Source organism: Zingiber officinale, chromosome 7B (assembly GCF_018446385.1).
Source record: "Zingiber officinale cultivar Zhangliang chromosome 7B, Zo_v1.1, whole genome shotgun sequence".
Lineage (NCBI taxonomy): Eukaryota > Viridiplantae > Streptophyta > Magnoliopsida > Zingiberales > Zingiberaceae > Zingiber > Zingiber officinale.
This window is the reverse complement of record NC_055999.1, coordinates 56,909,986-56,929,603: the sequence shown is the minus strand read 5'-3', so window position 1 is coordinate 56,929,603 and position 19,618 is coordinate 56,909,986. Positions and strand designations below refer to the sequence as shown.

Genomic DNA, 19,618 nt, shown 5'->3' with positions numbered 1-19,618 from the left:
AATGAGTTCAAAATTACACAACTAATAATATCTCATAGACTCATATTTATTCTAATTCTTCTTCTCTATAATTTTCAATAAGTTGTTCTTCATCGGACACAAACTCAATATCATTATTGTGATCCTCCTCTTCTTCTTCGGATGCAAAATCATCTGCATGAAGTTCTCTCACTCTAGAGCTTCTTCGGAGTTGTAGATTTTCATCTACTCCACTTGCTTCATCAACCATTTGCCAAGTGAGCCCGGAACCTAGTTCAACTTCATCATCTTCCCCACCATCCACAATCCAACCTTGTGCATTTGAAGCATCTTTTGCAAGAAGGACATCGACATTTCTTTCTTTTTCTCTTTTTTGTTTGTTCAACAATCTAGCATTAAATTGGCCAAATACTAAATTGTTCAACCTGTTGGCATCCAACCTATTTCTTTTCTTTATATGAATCTAAAAAAAACAGAGAAAGTAAATATTATAGTTAGTACATGAATATAGAGTATAGACGTTAAAAATTATAGCTAATTTAATTAAAGACTGAAAGTTTAAAACTTACTTCTTCAAATGCACTCCAATTTCTTTCACACCCAGATGAACTTGTAGTTAATGAAAGTATCCTCAATGTCACCCATAGCAAGTCAGGTGTGTGAGCACCGTATGTACTCCACCATACACATGGATCAAATGTATCATCATTTTTTTCGCATGCTTTTGTTGTCAATGTTTTTCCAAATAACCCAGTCTTATCTCTATATTTTGAAAATTCTTTGTTAATAATTGTATCTTGTAGATCTAACTCATTGGCATACAAAGTTTCCATGCATTCAAAAATCCCCGTCACGACCTCCTCGTAAAGAGCAATAGAACTATCTTTATAGTAAAAATAAGGATTCAACAAAAAAACCGTGGTATGCAAATGATGTATCAAGTCTATCCTTCATTTTTGACTCAATAATGGCTATGATAGGCTGATAATTTGATTCCACGTTGTTCAGAGCCACCTTAATATCTCCTTTAGCTTGAAGAAGCTCACCATATAGAAACCCCATCGATGGCTTTCTATCTCCATTTACCAATCGAAGAACTCTTACCAAAGGAGCAAATATTTTCAAACAAAGTGTCACACCATTCCAAAAACTCATGCTCATCACTGTAGAGTAAGCTAATTTTCCTTTGTTTGTTTTTGACCATTTACAATTCTCCCACATATCACTTGTAAACATGGCCCTTAAACTAGCTTTTTTTACAATCAAACTTTCTAATGTGAGGAAATTTGATGCAAATCTAGTAACTCCTGGTCGGACTATGTCTCTCTTCTTCGTGAAACTTCTCATCAATGACAAAGTCTTATGGTGAGCATAGATGAAAATGGTAAAAGACTTGGATTGCTCAATAACCTTTTCATATCATGAAAGTTTATCAATACTTTCAAGCATGAGATTAACCGTGTGAGTTGCACATGAACTCCAAAAAATCTCAGGTCGCTTTTCTCTCATCAATTTAGCTACAGTCATATTGTTGGTGGCATTGTCTGTTACAATCTGAACAATATTCTGAGCTCCTACTTGTTCAACACACTTGTCAACATACTCAAAAATAAGTTCATCTGTATGCGCCTCTTCTGAAGACTCCTTAAACTCTAAAAATGTAGTACCCTCCTTGCAATTAACACACAAATTTAAGATGCTTCTTCTTTTTCTATCATTCCATGCATCTGTCATGATCGATCATCCATTCTTTGCCCATTCTTCTTCATGTTTCTTCAGCAATTGTTTTGTTCTTTCAACTTTGGCTTTCAATAGTGGCTCCCTAAGTTGATATTGAGTTTGAGGCTTGAATCCTAGTCCAAATTGACCCACTGCCTCCATTAGTTGCTTGAAGCTATCATTATCAACAGCATTGAATGAGATTCCATTTTCATAAACCCATCTCCCAACATATTGTTGAACTTGTTGAGTTCTCTCTTTGAAAATAGCCTAATTTATATTTTTTTAACGAAGCACTTTACTTCCACTGGAGCCTGCATTTTCTGGAGCAATTGCCGATGCATATCTATCCATGAGGCCAAGTGGAAGAAGTTTTTTAATTCCATCCATCCCTTCAATTTCAAGACCTTCTTCTTCGTCTAGAGAAATAGTCACCTCTGCTCTACAACTTTGTTCTTCCATTATTTTGTTCTTCTTTCTGTTCCTCCCTTCTAAAATAGCTTGTTTGCACTTATTTTTGTCTTCTTGAGATGCTTTTCGACAACCAGATACATTTCCAGGTATATTTCCAATGTGCTCCTTTATCCTATACACTCCCCCTGATATTGTTTTTCTACATAACTTGCATTTAATTTTGTCAAGATTCTTAGGATCAATCAATATCCCAAACTCCCATCCGATGTCATTTGACTTTCTTCTAAGAATCCCGGATTCGGGTTGAGTGACAGATGCTGTCGAAGATGGATTGCTTGCCATTGATAACAGATAATCTGAAAAAATTATATATAACAAAACATAACATGATAATAAAATGTAATTATACCATACAATACAAAATAATGAAATATAACATTAAATCATTAACAAGTCTGAGAATATTTTTTTATATATCTTAACCTAATTAATAAAATTTATTAGATATTTGTTTAAAAAAATATATTTTAAATATATTTTTTATATTTTTAAATCTGTTTTATATATAAAATTATAAATTAATAATATTTATTGGAATTTTTAAAATTGTAATTTAATTTTCATATTTTTAAAACTGATTTATACAAATTAATAATATTTATTAGAATTTTTAAAATTTTAATATAATTTTAATATTTATAAATCTGATTAATATAAATTAATAATATATAAAATTTATAAATATGATTTATATAAATTAATAATATGTATTATATTTTTTAAAATTTTAAATATTTTTTATATTTTTAAATCTGATAAATGATAATATTAATTATAATTTTTTAAATCTGTTATCTAAATTAATATTTAATATTATTTATTTAAAAAATATATATATATATTATTTATATATTTAAATCTGATTATGTAAAGTAATTATGTTTATTAGAATTTTATATATAATTTTATATATTTAAATTTGTTTTATATAAATTAATAATATTTATTATAAAAAATTTAAATTTTAAATATATTTAATTGGGATCATAATTTAATTAAGCTTATGAACCCTATTATTGAAAATTATCCCAATTAGGAATTATTTTAATTTATTAAATCTAAAAAAAATGTGACGCTACCAGAAGCATCACGACGCTACCGGCGTTGCGACGCTACCGGCGTTGCTACCGGCGTTGCTCGAAGCAATGTCGGACTTCGCCGGAGATGTACCGCACATCCGGCGCGGCGTCTAACGCCCTGCGATGCGTCCGGCGTTGCCGAAGAGTTGAAGCGACGACGAATCGAGAAACAAAAAAAATAAATTAACAGAAACAAAAAATAAAAACTTACCGGAAGCACACCGCGATCAAAGAAGCTTCCGCCGCGATCAGAGAAGACGAAGAGTCGGCGATGAAAGAAACAAAGCGCCTCGGTAAATACCTAAACTATGCCTAAAATACCTAGGCCCGCCGAGCTCGCCGAAGCCCGCGATGGCCGCCGAAGCCCGCCGAGGACCGCCTAGGCGGCCCAGCCGCCTAGGTCTTCCGCCTCGCTGGCTTCCAGCGTGGCCTGCCGCCACACAACGCCTAGGCGGCCGCCTAGGGTGATATTTTGAACACTGGTTCAAAGTGATTATGTCATTTGGTTGCCTGCAAATGAAATTATACCTTGAAAATGTAATTCTAGTGGTTATAGGTATAAGTTAGGGGCAATAAAATGTCCTAAAATATACCGCAACTAATGACTCCACCCTCACCGATCATTTAAATTGAAGGTGATGCAAGCATCTTCAGTTTGTATTGCACATGATCAAAGATGATCGATGATCTGTCATCACAAATGTTTCTGGATAATTGAAGTCTAATCAGACAGCACATCTAGCCCAAAGGATGATTTACACAAACTTAGAATGAAGAGATATCTACAATACACCCGCCAATATAAGGATTTTCATATTAACACCTAATGTCATATCAGTCAACCCATTGAGCTATAGGATGATATTCACAATTCCATAGGATAATAGGAGGACAAACATAAAATCAAATAATGCCATTGATAACAAGTGATAGTTCAATTTGAGGCAAGGAATGATAACATAGCTGGTAAGATGGAGACAATAGCAAACAACATCTAAACAATTTTGATTAACTAGTGTATCATAAGAGACCTCACCATTGAAATTAATTAATTTGAGGGGTATAAATTGCAGCCAAATTTGGTATACCAAAGACCAAAGTGAGGGCATTCTAGTTTTCTTCAATCAGTTCACAGACTTTGCACATGCATTGAGAGGACCAAAACAACGATGAAGATCAATGCATGCCATGATCTCTCATACTCAAGAGATGAGCACCCAAATAAGAGAATCCTCTCCATCTTAATAAGATTCTGATTCCGTTGCATCTAGAGAAGGAGAATTTGGTGGGATGCAATAGGTGATGGCCAACACAGATTGCATGTGATGGAAATAATGACTAAAGAAGGTTTGCAAGGAGAAAGGAAGATGAGGAAGACCAGATCTTAGTTGTGGAATCACATCAAAGAGAAGGTCACATTTGATGATGCAGTTCTGCAGTTGCAACATCTAGAGAAAAAGGTTGCACTGTTCCAACAGAAAAAAAGGTTGTAGTGACAAGATCTGGAGGAAGAGGGGACAGGAAAAGATAAAAGAGGACAGCAGCATTAACCGATGCACTAAGCAGAACTAAACACCTAACAACGATAGGACTCGTAGTTGGTATGAGTATTGAAGTTTGCTTTGCATGGTGTCTTTGGTACATGATTTAAGATATGAGTGGAGGAAGGGGAGATTTGGTGGCAGCTAGAGATATGGTGACAAACAGTATATCTCAGCATTGCAAATGTAGACAGCTGCAGAAGTTTGGGTGGCTTCATCGGCATGGAGGAATGGTCATAGTTGGAGAGGTTGGCTAGCTGCAGTTTGAGACTGATCTAGTAGAGGGGTGGGACTTGGCCTTGTGCTCGGTGAAGCGACTTGCAGGAGAAGAAATGGAAGGAAGACGATGTCAAAATGGAAGGATGTGACTGCAGTGCCAAAAATAGTGTTTCTGACTAAGGAGCAAAAAAGAGACAACTTCGATACCATGTAAAACAACAAGATGCTGATTGTATTACTCTGGGATAATCAACCTTGTTTATACATATCTTGAATACAAGGAAGCAGGAAAGAAACAAGTGTGAGTAAACTAGCAATTCTACTTATAAATTAAGAGAAGGGAAATACTACATCCAGGACATCTCTCAGATGCTAACAATTTATGAGACTGCGAATGCATGTATAGTATACTATATTTATTACAGGTATAACACAATTATTTCGTTTCATGCATCCAATATTTTGCTTGACGAGTTCTGTAGGCAATATAAATATGATTGAGCTTAGGTGTTATTTCCGTTTTGGTAAGAAAATGATATGTTGGCCAATTAGCTGAAGAAGAATGCAAATACTTTCACCCTTTATCAAATCCAAAGTATCTGGTAATCTACTCGACTTCGTTTTAGTAAACATGAATCCAACTAAAGAAAGGTCAATAAAACCACTATTTTCCAAATTATCTCGATCAAGCTCAAAAAAAAAAAAAGAGGAACAAAAATGCTAACTCTAAAATGCAAAACATTCATAAAAGAGAGGGAATTGAGCCAAAACCATCGATCTAGGATTATACCCTTACCCGCAGTGGAAAAATAAAAAAAAAGAGCTTTTACATGAAAGAACAAAGAGGACAATAGATCCAAACCCTACGACACGAAGAATCAGTGATGGAGTAGTAGTGAGAAAAAATCGAACCTGTCCCTTGACCTTAAGATTGATGTGGGCGCCCTGATCGGCCGGCTTCTTCTCCTCCTCCTGTCCCGACATGGCTCTTTCCTCTGGTTCTCTCCGATCAGGCGGTTTTCTAGGGTTGATCTTGTCCAAGACTGAGGTATTTAGTAATTCACGATGATGACTTTTTCGCAGTATTGTTATTTTCGGAATAAATGATAAAATTATGATGATGAAAAATCCTTTTACTTTTAAAGAATATTATTAGAACTAATGCATATTTTACACTTACAAATTTATTAGGGCAACTGTTAAAAAAAATCTAAAATTGATTATTATCATTTCCCCTATTTTATAAAAAGTTTCTAAATAGTCTCGATCTCTTAAAAAATAATTAAAATGAATAAATTTACTAGCCGGATCACTTGATCCAATAGAAAATAGAAATTATGAGCATCGTCTATTTACTCTCTTTCGTTATACTTGAATTGTTCAATCTAATAGAAATTATGTATATAGTTACTATCAATAATAAAATTTTATAGTAAAATTGATGATCATAAATTTTTAAAAACAATATTGATCATATATATATACACATACATCACAAATTTTCATGTGTTGTTACGATTATAAAACAAATATAAATATTCTATAAATAAACAATTAAATAAAAACTAAATAGGTGTTTTGGAAGTTTGGGGAGGGGCCAAAATGAGGCAGCACGAGTCCCACTTAATTAATGGTCTCAATCCAACAGCAATAGCAATGATGAGTTCTTGCATTTCTTCTATTAAAGTCATTGAATTCGATCTAGATTATTTTTTTTTTAATCTAGATATGCATATCCTTAGATCTTTACAGAGCCAATTAATCCTGAAAGTGAATGGTCTTTTTCTTGATTCACCTATCAAATAAAACTGAAAGTACGTGTGATAGTGCACTTATTACTTGTGATAGTTCACCTATCATGGAGTTTGTCTATTTATAGGTTATCCCAGAAGAACGAAAGGTAGTTTATTTTATAGTCCTAAAGATTATAAGGTCATTGTTAGCACGAATGCCCGATTTTTAGAAGAAGACTATGTAATGAACCATAAGCCCATGAGTGAAATTATTCTAGAAAATGAGAGAGGGCACGCCTACTTTAGTAATAACAGTGCAAGATGAAATATCACAAGAAATTACAACATGTATCACAAATGATACACAAATGCACAAGAGCACGTAGTGAGAGGGTTGTTAGCAACCGAAGATTCATGTTTTGGAGAGTCGGACTTGATCCTGGTAAATAGAACCGATCCTCGTGATATACGTATGAAGCACTCCAAGATAAAGATGCAGTATCTTGCCAAAGAGCAATGAATTTAGAAATAGAATCTATGTATTCTAACAAAATCTGGGAGCTAGTAGAACCATCAAATAGTGTAAAAGCTATTGGATGTAAATGTATCTACAAAAGAAAAAGAGAGATAGACGGGAAGGTGGAAACCTTCAAAGCAAGTTGCTGAATGGGTATCGAGAAGAGGAATCGATTATAAAGGAAACTTTTCAGTCAAGAGTTATGCTTAAGTTTATCCGATCTTTATTGTATGGATTATGAGGTTTGGCAAATGGATGTCAAGATAACTTTCCTTAATGAAAATCTTGAAGAAAACATCCATATGAAGTAACCAGAGGGGTTTATTGCAAAGAGCAAAGAGCATCTAGTATGTAAGCTCAATCGGTCTATTTATGGACTAAAGCAAGCTTCAAGGTCTTGGGACATCCGGTTTAATGAAGTAATCCAGTTGTATAGATTTATTCAGTGTCCGGAAGAGTCTTATGTATACAAGAAGTGTGATGGAAACGTGGTGATATTTCTTGTACTATACGTAGATAACATTTTGTTAGTTGGAAACAATATCAAAGTGTTGTCGGAAGTAAGGGTATGGTTGTCCAAGTAATTCGATATGGAGGACTTGGGAGAATGTGTATATATTCTTGGGATCAAAGTAATAAGGGATCACAAGAAAAGAATGTTGTGTTTATCCCAAGCTTCATATATTGATACAATTCTAGCTCATTTTAGCATGCAAGACTCCAAGAAAAGTTTTCTACCTTTTAGGCATGGAGTATCTTTAGCTAAAGAGATGTCACCGAAGATATCAAAAGAGATAAAGAAAATGGAGGCAATTCCTTATGATGTAGGAAGCCTAATGTATGCGATGCTATGTACGAGACCGGATATCTGTTTTATCGTGGCATGATTAGCAGATATCAAAGTAACTCAAGACAAGGATATTAGACTGCCGTAAAGCATATATTAAAGTACCTGAGAGAAACTAGAGATTATATGCTAACTTACAAGGCAGATGATTTGCTCCCTATGGGTTACACGGATTCAGATTTCCAATCTTATAGGGATAATAGTAAGTAAACCTCGGGATTTTGTGTTTACTTTAGGAGGTGAAGCCATAACTATGGAGGAGTGTTAAGTATAGGTATTTTTACGGACTCCACTATGGAAGCTGAGTATATGACAGCCTCTGAGGCAGCCATAGAAGCTAAATGACTCAGAAACTTCATGATGGACTTGTTGGAGTGTATACTGAAAGCCTAAGCTTTGTAAACATTCATTATGAATAAAGAATCACATTTGGTCTAATTATCTACATTTGTTTGTAGTTGTTCATTTAATTTATATTGTAGATAACATAGTATGTGGTGTCACATACAGAAGATGATGTTATCAGTACCTTATAAATTATAAACAGTAGCTCACGACCAGAATGGAAAGGAACAAACCATTAGAAGGTCGTAGTGTAATTAGGTATTAGTTTATCTTGACTATATAATTACACTAGTACACTCAGAGTGTATTGAGTAGGAGTTTCTTTTATATCGACTTTATAAAGGAACAAAGACCTTAGTTATGAAGGGTGTGCTCTTAATCCTAATATAATAACAAGCACATATATTTGATATTTATTTCTTTAATTTATCAATGGGTGAGATTTAGTTCGATGAATCAATAAGCCCGATAAATTGGGAAATGATATCACTTATAGTGTGTGTTGTTGATTATAGAAGGAAACTGTGTCCTAGAGATACTAGGTTGATAATGTCCCCAAGAGGAGCTCATAAGGATTGTCATGTTAAACCCTGCAGTGGACTTAGTCCGACATGGCGATAAGGTTGAGTGGTACTACTGGACTTAGACATTAATTAAATGAGTTGTCAATCACTTAATTAGTGGACATTCGATATCTTAAACACGAGGAGACTAACACACTCATAATAAGAAGGAGCCCAAAATGTAATTTGGGATTGGTGCGGTAGTTCAATGATAGTTCTCTAGTGGAATGAATTATCATTGATAAAATTAAGTTGGGCGAACACGGGATGTAATTTTATCGGAGACCAAACCAATTCCTCCTCTCGGTCCCTATCGTAGCCTCTTATTTATAGTTCTATACCCACCTTCTATACCCACCGGCCGCTGAGCCAAGCGACCGGCTAGTCTGGCTATTTAGAATACGGCATACTTGAACCCAAGCTAGTAGGCCAAAATAAATTAAAAAGAAATTTAATTTTAATTTTTATTATATGTGGAAGATATATTTTAAAGAGAATTAAAATTAAAATATCTCTCTTAAAGATCTATCAAAGATTAAAGAAAGAGATTAGATCTTTCCTTATTTGTAGATTGGAGAGATGTTTTATTTTTCTTTAAAATTATTCACATGTTGATAAAATTAAAATTATAGAAATTTCCTTTATCAACAATGAAGAGATTTTAAAGAGAAATTTTATTTTTTAAATTTCCGGAAACAAATTAGGAAGTTTTAATTGTTGATTAAAACTTGTCCTCTTTGTTATCCAATGATGGCGACCACTTGAAATTAATTGGGAAATTTTATTTTATTTCTCTCAATTAAATCATGTCAAGGAAATTAAGGAAAATTTATTGTAATTAAATTTCCTAATTTGCCTAGGCTAAGGAATATAAAAGAAGGGGTGAGGGTGCCTTCACAAGACACAACATCTCTCCCTCTTTTGTTCCTTGGTGTGGCCGGCCAACCTCTCCCTCTCTTCCTCTTGTGGTGGCCGAACCCTACCCTTCTATTGGAGCTCTTGTGGTGGCGGATACTACTGGGAGAAGAAGAAGAAGAAGGAGAGAAAGCTAGCATCTCTTGGAGCTTGGTTAGTATTTTGTTTTTCTTCCTTGGTGAAGCTTCCTCTTTGTTGGCCGAACCTAGCTAGGAGGAGAAGAAGGTGATTGGTGGTTTCTCGTCTCGGAAGATCGTTGCCCACACAACGTCCGAGGATAGAAGAGGAATACGGTAGAAGATCAAGAGTTTTTTCTAGTATCATGCTAGTTATTTATGGAAATAATACCAAATACAAGAGGCTTACGTTCTAGAATTTCGAATATGTTTTTTCAAGTTGTGTTCTTTGTTTCTTTCTTTTCCTTGTGATTTGATTGTTCTCTTTGGTTAACCTAAAGTTATTTTAGGAAATTAAATATTAGCTTTCTAAAGGTTTTGTCGTCTGGTGGTGGTTGCCCATATCCAAGAAGGCTGTGCCTCGCCCTCGAAACCTTTGGAAATTAATATTTAATGGAATTAATAACTTAAGGAGATCCAAGTCAAAACCTAAAGAACAAATAGATTAAGTTTTGGATCAAACGTGTTAAGTTCAGGCGATCCAAATTTAATTTAAAAGAACACATGGTAGCTAGGAAAAGTTCAGATCTTTGTACAAAAATTTTGTACAGTGGAACCTATAGGTTTCCGAGTAGCAACCATCAATCGTAGCTAGGGTTTGCCTCTTGTATTTGGTATTTAGTTTAATTATGCATAATTTAGGCGATAATAGGATGTCTTAACTTTGACGGATCAGGATCCAACTATTATGGCTTTTAGTTAATTATGTGTGATGGATCGGACCGACATGTCAAGGCAATTTATATGCGAGTGCATGATTATTAAAACACTGAGGAGTGTATTTAGTTTTATTAGGATTTTATTTTGATCTAGATACATGTACATTCCTTTTATGGAATATAGGATCAAAATGTAAATTCTTTATGTCCGGATCGAATCTTGCAAGCGTGGAACCTTCTAAGGACCCGAGCAGCTGAACTGAGCAAGATGGATGCGATTAGAGTGGCTAAATCGGCAAAATATGACAAACACACTGAGGACAATTAAAATAAAACCATAATAGTTGAAAATTAGATTTCTATTTATTGCTTTATATCGTCTGTGTGTGCATGTTAGTTACAAGTTTAGTAGGCTAGCATAGTTAAAATTCCTCATTTATAAATAACTATGGGAGAGAGGATTTTAAGTAAATCCCATGGTCCCATCAAGTGATCACGAAACAAGCTTGCGTTGGCGAGTGCCTTCCTCCATAATGGATGAGCTTGTTCATGATCACTAGAGTAGACTTCCATTTTGGATGACTATAGAAGAGCGTGTGATTTTCCCCAACGGAAGGGGCATAATCTTATTAATGGACTTAGTGTCAAGAAATGGTGTACACTTAGACACATCTAATAGTATCCTCCCCATCGGAGTCACTATTATTTGTGTGACCAAATAATACCAACTATTAATTTTATTTGTCAAAAGTTAGTTGACAAGATAATAAAATTAATGGGTTAAAACCTCCTTTAAATGTTGAATTTGTATCCACACTAACGTCTGAAAATTCACGGTGTTTTAAGGTGTTGGTTAATTTAAAATAGTATTGTTTGAGGAATCAATATTATTCTAAATTTAGAGTTCGACCAAAAGTTATTTGTGATTCTTAGGATGTCTTTCAACCCATCGTCCATCATACTTCAACAAAATAGACTTCATGGACCTAACTACATGGATTGGAAAAGAAACCCGACATTGTTCTTCAAAGCTATAAATTGGATCGATCGAGTATCTCGATGCACCCTGGTGAATCTACCAAGAGAGATCAATATCAGGAAATGGGTAAAAGCAGTATTAGATGTGTTTTTTGATGTCGAATGTATTGCAACATCAAGATCAAGATTTACCAACATGATACGAACAATCTCGAGGAACTCTTTGGTCATCGTGATAGGGCTTCTGCAAGAAGCCATGAGAAAGATAATGACCATGCAAGAGGGTACTCCTGAGGGATCATATCCTAAAGATGATGGCTTATCCGAACGAAACATGCATCCTTGGAGGAGAAATCATGGGGAACCTGCATCGATACGATCCTCCAACTCTACTCAGAGTTTGAGCAGCTCACTGAGCGATGGTCAAATAGAGTCTATGTACTCTAATAAAGATGCAGGGAGCTTGTAGAACCACCTGATGGTGTAAAAGGCATTGGATGCAAGTGGATCTACAAAAGGAAAAGAGGGACAGACGGGAAGGTAGAAACCTTCAAAGCTAGGCTTGTTGCAAAAACTCAGAAAGAGGGAATCGATTATGAGGAGACCTTTTCACGAGTCATGCTTAAGTCTATCGGATACTCTTATCCATTCTTTTTCGTATGGATTATGAGATTTGGCAAATGGATGTCAAAGACTTTCCTAATGGAAGTCTTGAAGAGAACATCCATATGAAGCCATGAAGGGTTCATTGAAAAAGGCAAAGAGCATCTAGTGTGCAAGCTCAATCGGTCCATTTATGGGATGAAGCAACTTTCAAGGTCTTGGAACATCCGGTTTAATGAAGTAATCCAGTCATATGGATTTATTCAAAGTCCGGATGAGTCTTGTGTATATAAAGTGTAACGGAGCAGTGGTATTTCTTGTACGAGATGATATTTTGTTAATTGGCAACAATGTCAAGGTATTATCGTAAGGGTATGGTTGTCCAAACAATTTGATATGAAGGACTTAGAATGTGCACACATTCTTGGGATCAAAGTTTTAAGGGATCAAGAAAAGAATGTTGTGTCTATCCCAAGCTTCATATATAGATACAACTGCTCGTTTTGTATGGATTCCAAGAAAGGTTCTTACCTTTAGACATGGAGTAGCTTTATCAAAGAGATGTCCCAAAGACATCAAAAGAGATAGAGGACATGAAAGTCCTTATGCTTCTACGGAAGCCTAATGCAATTGACGAGACCGATATATCTGTTTTGCGGTGGTGGTCGTGGATATCGAGTAACCCGACAAGGACATCGGTAAGCATATATTAAAGTAAAGAAGGACTAGATATGCTAGTTTACCAAGATGTGATCGCCTGTGGTTACACTTGATTTCAATCAGATATAACGATAGTACATAGGGCTATGTTTACTTGGAGGTGATTTCATGTATTTGTTGAAATGCGTTTGGACTCAACCATGGGCGAGTATGTACTACGAGATGATGAAAGAGGGAACTCTAATGGACTTAGATGTGATTCTGGTTTGCCCAAAATCATCACAATTTATTGTGATAACAGTGATCTTGATTGCAAACGAAGGAACCACGAGCCCGTAAGGCAAGTAAACATATAGGCAAGTACCACACGATAAGAGATATCGTGAAGCGAGGAGAAGTTGTCATCGCCAAGATTGCATCCGGATAACCTGGCATCCTTTCACTAAGGCCCTTACGAAAGTTTTCGATCGGCATGTGGAGGAATGAGAATCGGATGTATGGTAGAAGATATGGCAACAGTCATTAGTATAAGTGGGAGATTGTTGGAGTGTATCTGAAAGCCTAAGCTTTGTAAACATTCATTATGAATAAAGAATCACATTTGGTCTAATTATCTACATTTGTTTGTAGTTGTTCATTTAATTTATATTGTAGATAACATAGTATGTGGTGTCACATACGTAAGATGATGTTATCGACCTTATAAATTATAAGATGAGCTCACCCGAATGGAAAGGAACAAACCATTAGAAGGTCGTAGTGTAATTAGGTATTAGTTTATCTTGACTATATAATTACACTAGTACACTCGAGTGTATTGAGTAGGAGGTCGTTTCTTTATACCGACTTTATAAAGGAACAAAGACCTCGGTTATTATGGAAGTGTGTTCTTAATCCTAATATAATAACAAGCACATATATTTGATATTTATTTCTTTAATTTATCAAATGGGGAGATTTAGTTCGATGAATCAATAAGCCCGATAAATTGGGAAATGATATCACTTATAGTAGGTGTTGTTGATTATAAAAGGAAACTGTGTCCTAGAGATACTAGGTTGATAATGTCCCCAAGAGGAGCTCATAAGGATTGTCATGTTAAACCCTGCAGGTGGACTGACATGACGATAAGGTTGAGTGGTACTACTCTTGGACTTAGACATTAATTAAATGAGTTGAGTAACTCACTTAATTAGTGGACATTCGATATCTTAAACAGGAGACTACTCATAATAAGAAGGAGCCCAAAATGTAATTTGGGATTAGTGCGGTAGTTCAATAGTTCTCTAGTGGAATGAATTATCATTGATAAAATTAAGTTGTGTTCGAGGCGAACACGGATGCTAATTTTATCGGGAGACCAAAACCAATTCCTCCTCTCGGTCCCTATCGTAGCCTCTTATTTATAGAGTTCTATACCCACATATACCCACCTTCTATACCCACCAATAGGGGATCGGCCAAGCTATAAAATTGGGTGGCCGGCCCTAACTTGAACCCAAGCTAGTAGGGCCGGCCAAAATAAATTAAAAGAAATTTAATTTTAATTTTTATTATTATGTGGAAGATATATTTTAAAGAGAATTAAAATTAAAATATCTCTCTTGTAAAAGATCTACAAAGATTAAAGAAAGAGATTAGATCTCTTTCCTTATTGGAGAGATGTTTTATTTTTTCTTTAAAAATTATTCACATGTTGATAAAATTAAAATTATAGAAATTTCCTTTTATCAACAATGAAGAGATTTTAAAGAGAAATTTTATTTTTTTTAAATTTCCGGAAACAAATTAGGAAGTTTTAATTGTTGATTAAAACTTGTCCTCTTTTGTTATCCAATGATGGCCGGCCACTTGAAATTAATTGGGGAAATTTTATTTTATTTCTCTCAATTAAATCATGTCAAGGAAATTAAGGAAAATTTATTGTAATTAAATTTCCTAATTTGCCTAGGCTAAGGAATATAAAAGAAGGGGTGAGGGTGCCTTCACAAGACACAACATCTATTATTCCTCTCCCTCTTTTGTTCCTTGGTGTGGCAACCTCTCCTCTCTTCCTCTTGTGGTGGCCGAACCCTACCCTTCTATTGGAGCTCTTGTGGTGGCCTAAACCTACTAGAAGAAGAAGAAGGAGAAAGCTAGCATCTCTTGGAGCTTGGTTAGTATTTTGTTTTCTTCCTTGGTGAAGCTTCCTCTTTGTTGGCCTAGCTAGAGGAGAAGAAGGTGATTGGTGGTTTCTCGTCTCCGAAGATCGTTGCCCACACAACGTCAGGTTAGAAGAGGAAATACGGTAGAAGATCAAGAGTTTTTTCTACAAGGTATAACTAGTAAATTTTATTTCTCATGCTAGTTATTTATGGAAATAATACCAAATACAAGAGGCTTCGCTCTAGAATTTCAATATGTTTTTCGAAGTTGTGTTCTTTGTTTCTTTCTTTTCCTTGTGATTTGATTCTTTGGTTAACCTAAAGTTATTTTAGGAAATTAAATATTAGCTTTCTATTAAAGGTTTTGTCTAGTCGGTGGTGGTTGCTCCCATATCCAAGAAGGCCATGTGCCTCGCCACGTCGAGATCTGGAAGAACCTTTTATGGAAATTAATATTTAATGGAATTAATAACTTAAGGAGATCCAAGTCAAAACCTAAAAGAACAAATAGATTAAGTTTTGGATCAAACGTGTTAAGTTCCGCAGGCGATCCAAAATTTAATTTAAAAGAACACATGGTAGCTAGGAAAATGTTCAGATCTTTGTACAAAATTTTTGCACAGTGGAACCTATAGGTTTTCCGAGTAGCAACCATCAGGACTTAGATATGATTCCTGGTTTGCCCAAAAATTATTATAATTTATTGTGATAATAGTGGTGCAGTAGCAAACTCTAAGAAACCATGAGTCCATAAGGCAAGTAAACACATTGAACGCAAGTACCACCTAATACGAGATATTGTATAAATAAGGAGAAATTGTTGTTGCCTTGATTGCATCAAATGATAACCTGGAAGATTCTTTCACTAAGGTCCTTAAGGCAAGAGCTTTTGATGGGCATGTTGAAGGGATGAGAATCAGATGTATGGCAACAAATATGACAACATAGTCTTTTAGTATAAGTGAAAGATTGTTAAAGTATACTAAAAGTCTAGCTTTTTGTAAATAATTATTTTGAAATAAGAATCACATTTGTCAAATGTCTACATTTATGCTAAGTGTAGTTGTCCGTTTAATTTATATTGTAGATAACATGATGTGAGGAGATACACAGAAATTCATGTTATCAGTTCCTTATAAATTATAAACAGTTGCTCACAACCAAGATGGAATGGGACAAACCATTGGAGTGGTTGTAGTGTAATTAGGTATTAGTTTATCTTAACTAATAAATTACACTAGTACACTATGAGTATATTGAGTAGGACCATTTGAGGTAGTTTCTTTTTATACTGACTCTTTACAAAAGAACAAGACCTCTATTATTATGGAAGTGCGTGTAGGGTCTTTCGGATCGTAAAAACCACTTTTTGCGTTACGGAAATCCAGAAATCCCATGCCACCAAATCCGTGCGAATATTAAATTTTCATGTACGTGTTTTCTAATCCTAGATCTGTAAAATACCGAACCAGATAATAATTAAATAATAAGGTTTAATAGGCTAATAGCCTTAACAGAATTTTTAGAAATTTTTAGAAATTTTCTGAGAATTTTTCGGTGCTTGTATGATGTAGGTTAAGAGGATAAATTATTAGATCAGGACAAAGCCTGTTTAAGCTACCGTATTTAAACGAGGAAATGCTTAATTTCTTTAAATATTTTCTTTTTTCCTTTTCTTTAAAAACCCTTCCGTGCCCTAGCTTCCCACACGGCGCCAAACTTCTCCCCGAGCTTTCACCCCCGCGACACCGCCTACCCCTTCTTCCCTCTCCCTCTCGCGATCTTCCTCACCATGCCGTCGACCTCTCCTCCTCACGCCAGCACCACCGTCGGTCTCCTCCTCACGCGAGTGAGCCACAGCCACCGACCTCTCTTCCACGGCGCCGCCGTCCTTGTGCTCTAGCACTGAAGCCAAAGCCGTTGACCCTCTCCTCTCTGAGGTGTGCTCTAATTGATCCGACAATTATTTTTCCCTATGTTGGTATGTGATTTCTGAGGTAAGGGGTAGGTACTTAGGTGAAGTTTATTTGCTTTTTTAAGGGGTGCGATTTCTGCTTCCTCTTGTCATGTTCCTGGATTTATTAATCGGATTTGGGCGTTCACGATTGGAATCGGTCTAGTTTGGGTTCTTCTTGAGGAATTGAGTTCTTGGACAGATTCTTTCGGCAGTTTAGGCGTGGAGGATGAAGTTTTTCTTCTTCGTGTGGTACCAGAAGTTTTGGGGTAGATTGGGGATTTCTTAAGGTTTGAATAGGTTGTGATTTGAATTCCGGTGATGTTCTTGCTTCATCGTGTGATTCTAATCGATTTTTCTACAGTAGATTAGTAGGTTGGAATGTGATTTCATTGGGGTTTTTGTTTCTGTGGGATGGTTGCAGATTTGTGTGAACAGATTGTTTGCCGGTTACTTTGGAGATCTTGATTGGATTTTGGTGCTTTGTGTATTTTTCTCTAGTTGTAGTTGATTCTTTGAACAGAACCGGGTGTTTGGGTGTAGTTGTTTTGTGTATCTATTTTGACATGGGTCGATGATTTTGAGGGTTGTTCTAGGTTTGTGGTTTGATGGATTTGGGTGAATTGAGGTTTATAGTTGGATTAAGGTTTTGTTTCCCTAATTAAGTCGGGTTTGGGTTTAGCTAGTTGTTGTTTATGAAGTTAGCTAAATTGTACATCACGTGATTTGCAGGACGTTGATTGAAGACGGTTGACACGATCTACATGTAAAGGCGGGTACTTCTTGCTTTGTTTCTTTTAGTTATTTGAACTTAGTGCATGAACTATATTTGGATAAGGACTATTTTACCTTAACTCCACTCTTATTTTTCCTGGGCTTGATACTTCCATGTGATCTTTGAGAAATTCGTTCCATATCTATACAGTCTCTTGTTGTTGTCCATGATTAGTAGCAGATACTAAATATCATATTTGTATGCTTTAACTATTGTTTGTTTATGTACCGTATTGAGCATGCTAGCTTCATGTAGCATACCTGTTTCTGCTTATATATATACGGTGACTGTTGCATTGTTCGCATCATGTCATTGCATGCATGCCGCATCCTCGGCCACTCGAGAGAGTGATAGCTGGAGTTGATGTCGCTTGTCCTGTCGTGCCGCACTCGGCCACTCGTGTGAGTGGTAGCTGGAGTACGAGCAGCAGGGATCCTGTCGCAGATGTAGCTAGTTAGCTACTATGAAACTGTCCCCTCGGCCACATATGTGAGTGGTAGCTGGAGTGGTGTACAGTCTGTCACTGACCCGGCCTCTCGACCATACAGGGGTCATAGTGCGGAGAGGTGGGTGGGAGTGACCATCCGTGCATACGCTGTTGTTATTATATTTGTTTGACTGCTGTTGTTTATATATGCTGATATTGCTTACTCACTGCTGTTGTTCACATATGCTGATATGCCTACTTATGTCGAGATATATTCTCATTGTAGATGTTTAGTTATTGAAAATTTGTATATACCTTGCTTATTACCTCTGTAGTATGAGCAGTACTGTAGCAGATTAGTACCAGTTCTGACCTACTATACCTAGTCTAGGATATGATTTCAGGTATGAGCATTTATTTTGGTTCTATTATAGTATCTGCTATTTTTCTTATGAGGCTGTATACTGTTGACACTCTCTACTTATATGTTATGTTCATGCACTATCTCTTTCCTTACCCGCTGAGTTCCAATACTCACCACCCCACAAAATTATTTTCTTTCGCCAGGTATCAGGTAGATGAGTCATGGATGCTTGGAGAGATGCCGGCTGCCAGTCCTGGGTCCTACGTCACACTCGAGGATAGTTTTCGTTTTGGTTTTGTTATCATTTAGGGTGGTATATTGATTTTGTGTATTCTGTTTTTCAATAAGTCGATGTGAATGTTGGGTCAAGTCTGTGATGACAGGTATTTTCGTTAGTGTCGTTGTTAGTTTTACGTTCGTATCGTTTTATGTCTTCCGCTGTTGTGTGTTTACGTTCAGTCGTGTAGGCTTATTAAACCGCGTGGTTGTGTTTATTTCATTTTTGTCCAGCCGGTTAGGCTGAGTATATTAAACTGCGTGTTATGTTGTTTATATTTTGTATATATATTCTAGCCAAGTGTGGCTGAGGTATATTTTGTATGTAGTAATAATTCAGATTGTCACCCGTATAGGGGAGATGTTGCCGGATTTTTGTCTGGCATAGACTCCTCTGGGGCGTGACAAGATCTACTTTAGATCTACATGTTTAAGAGTTTATACCTTTGATACGAAGTCCTTCGCTTATCCTGCTCGTCCAAGAAGATGCCGGATCTCAAGGGTGTCAAGTGAACACCCCTCTATGTGTATCCACACGAACAATTAGGTGGAGAAGAAACCTTAGAGTGTGCTAGCACTCTTTTAGGGTTTCGGCCAAGGAGGAGGAGAGGGAGAGAAGAAGAAGAAAGGAGGAATAATAATGATCGATTATGAAAATAAGAGTAAAAAAT

The 19,618-nt window shown here is 36.0% G+C and overlaps 1 protein-coding gene across 1 annotated transcript in view; it reads right to left on the bottom strand.

Annotated features, from left to right (window-relative positions):
* The window catches only part of LOC122005758 (small ubiquitin-related modifier 1), a 29,773-nt gene extending 23,697 nt beyond the window's left edge, over positions 1–6,076 (bottom strand). The window contains exon 1 of the mRNA XM_042560947.1: positions 5,924–6,076. Within this exon, the coding sequence (XP_042416881.1) occupies positions 5,924–5,995 (72 nt within the window). The 5' untranslated portion in view covers positions 5,996–6,076. The remainder of the gene's footprint in view (positions 1–5,923) is intronic.
* Between the last annotated feature and the right edge of the window lie 13,542 nt (positions 6,077–19,618).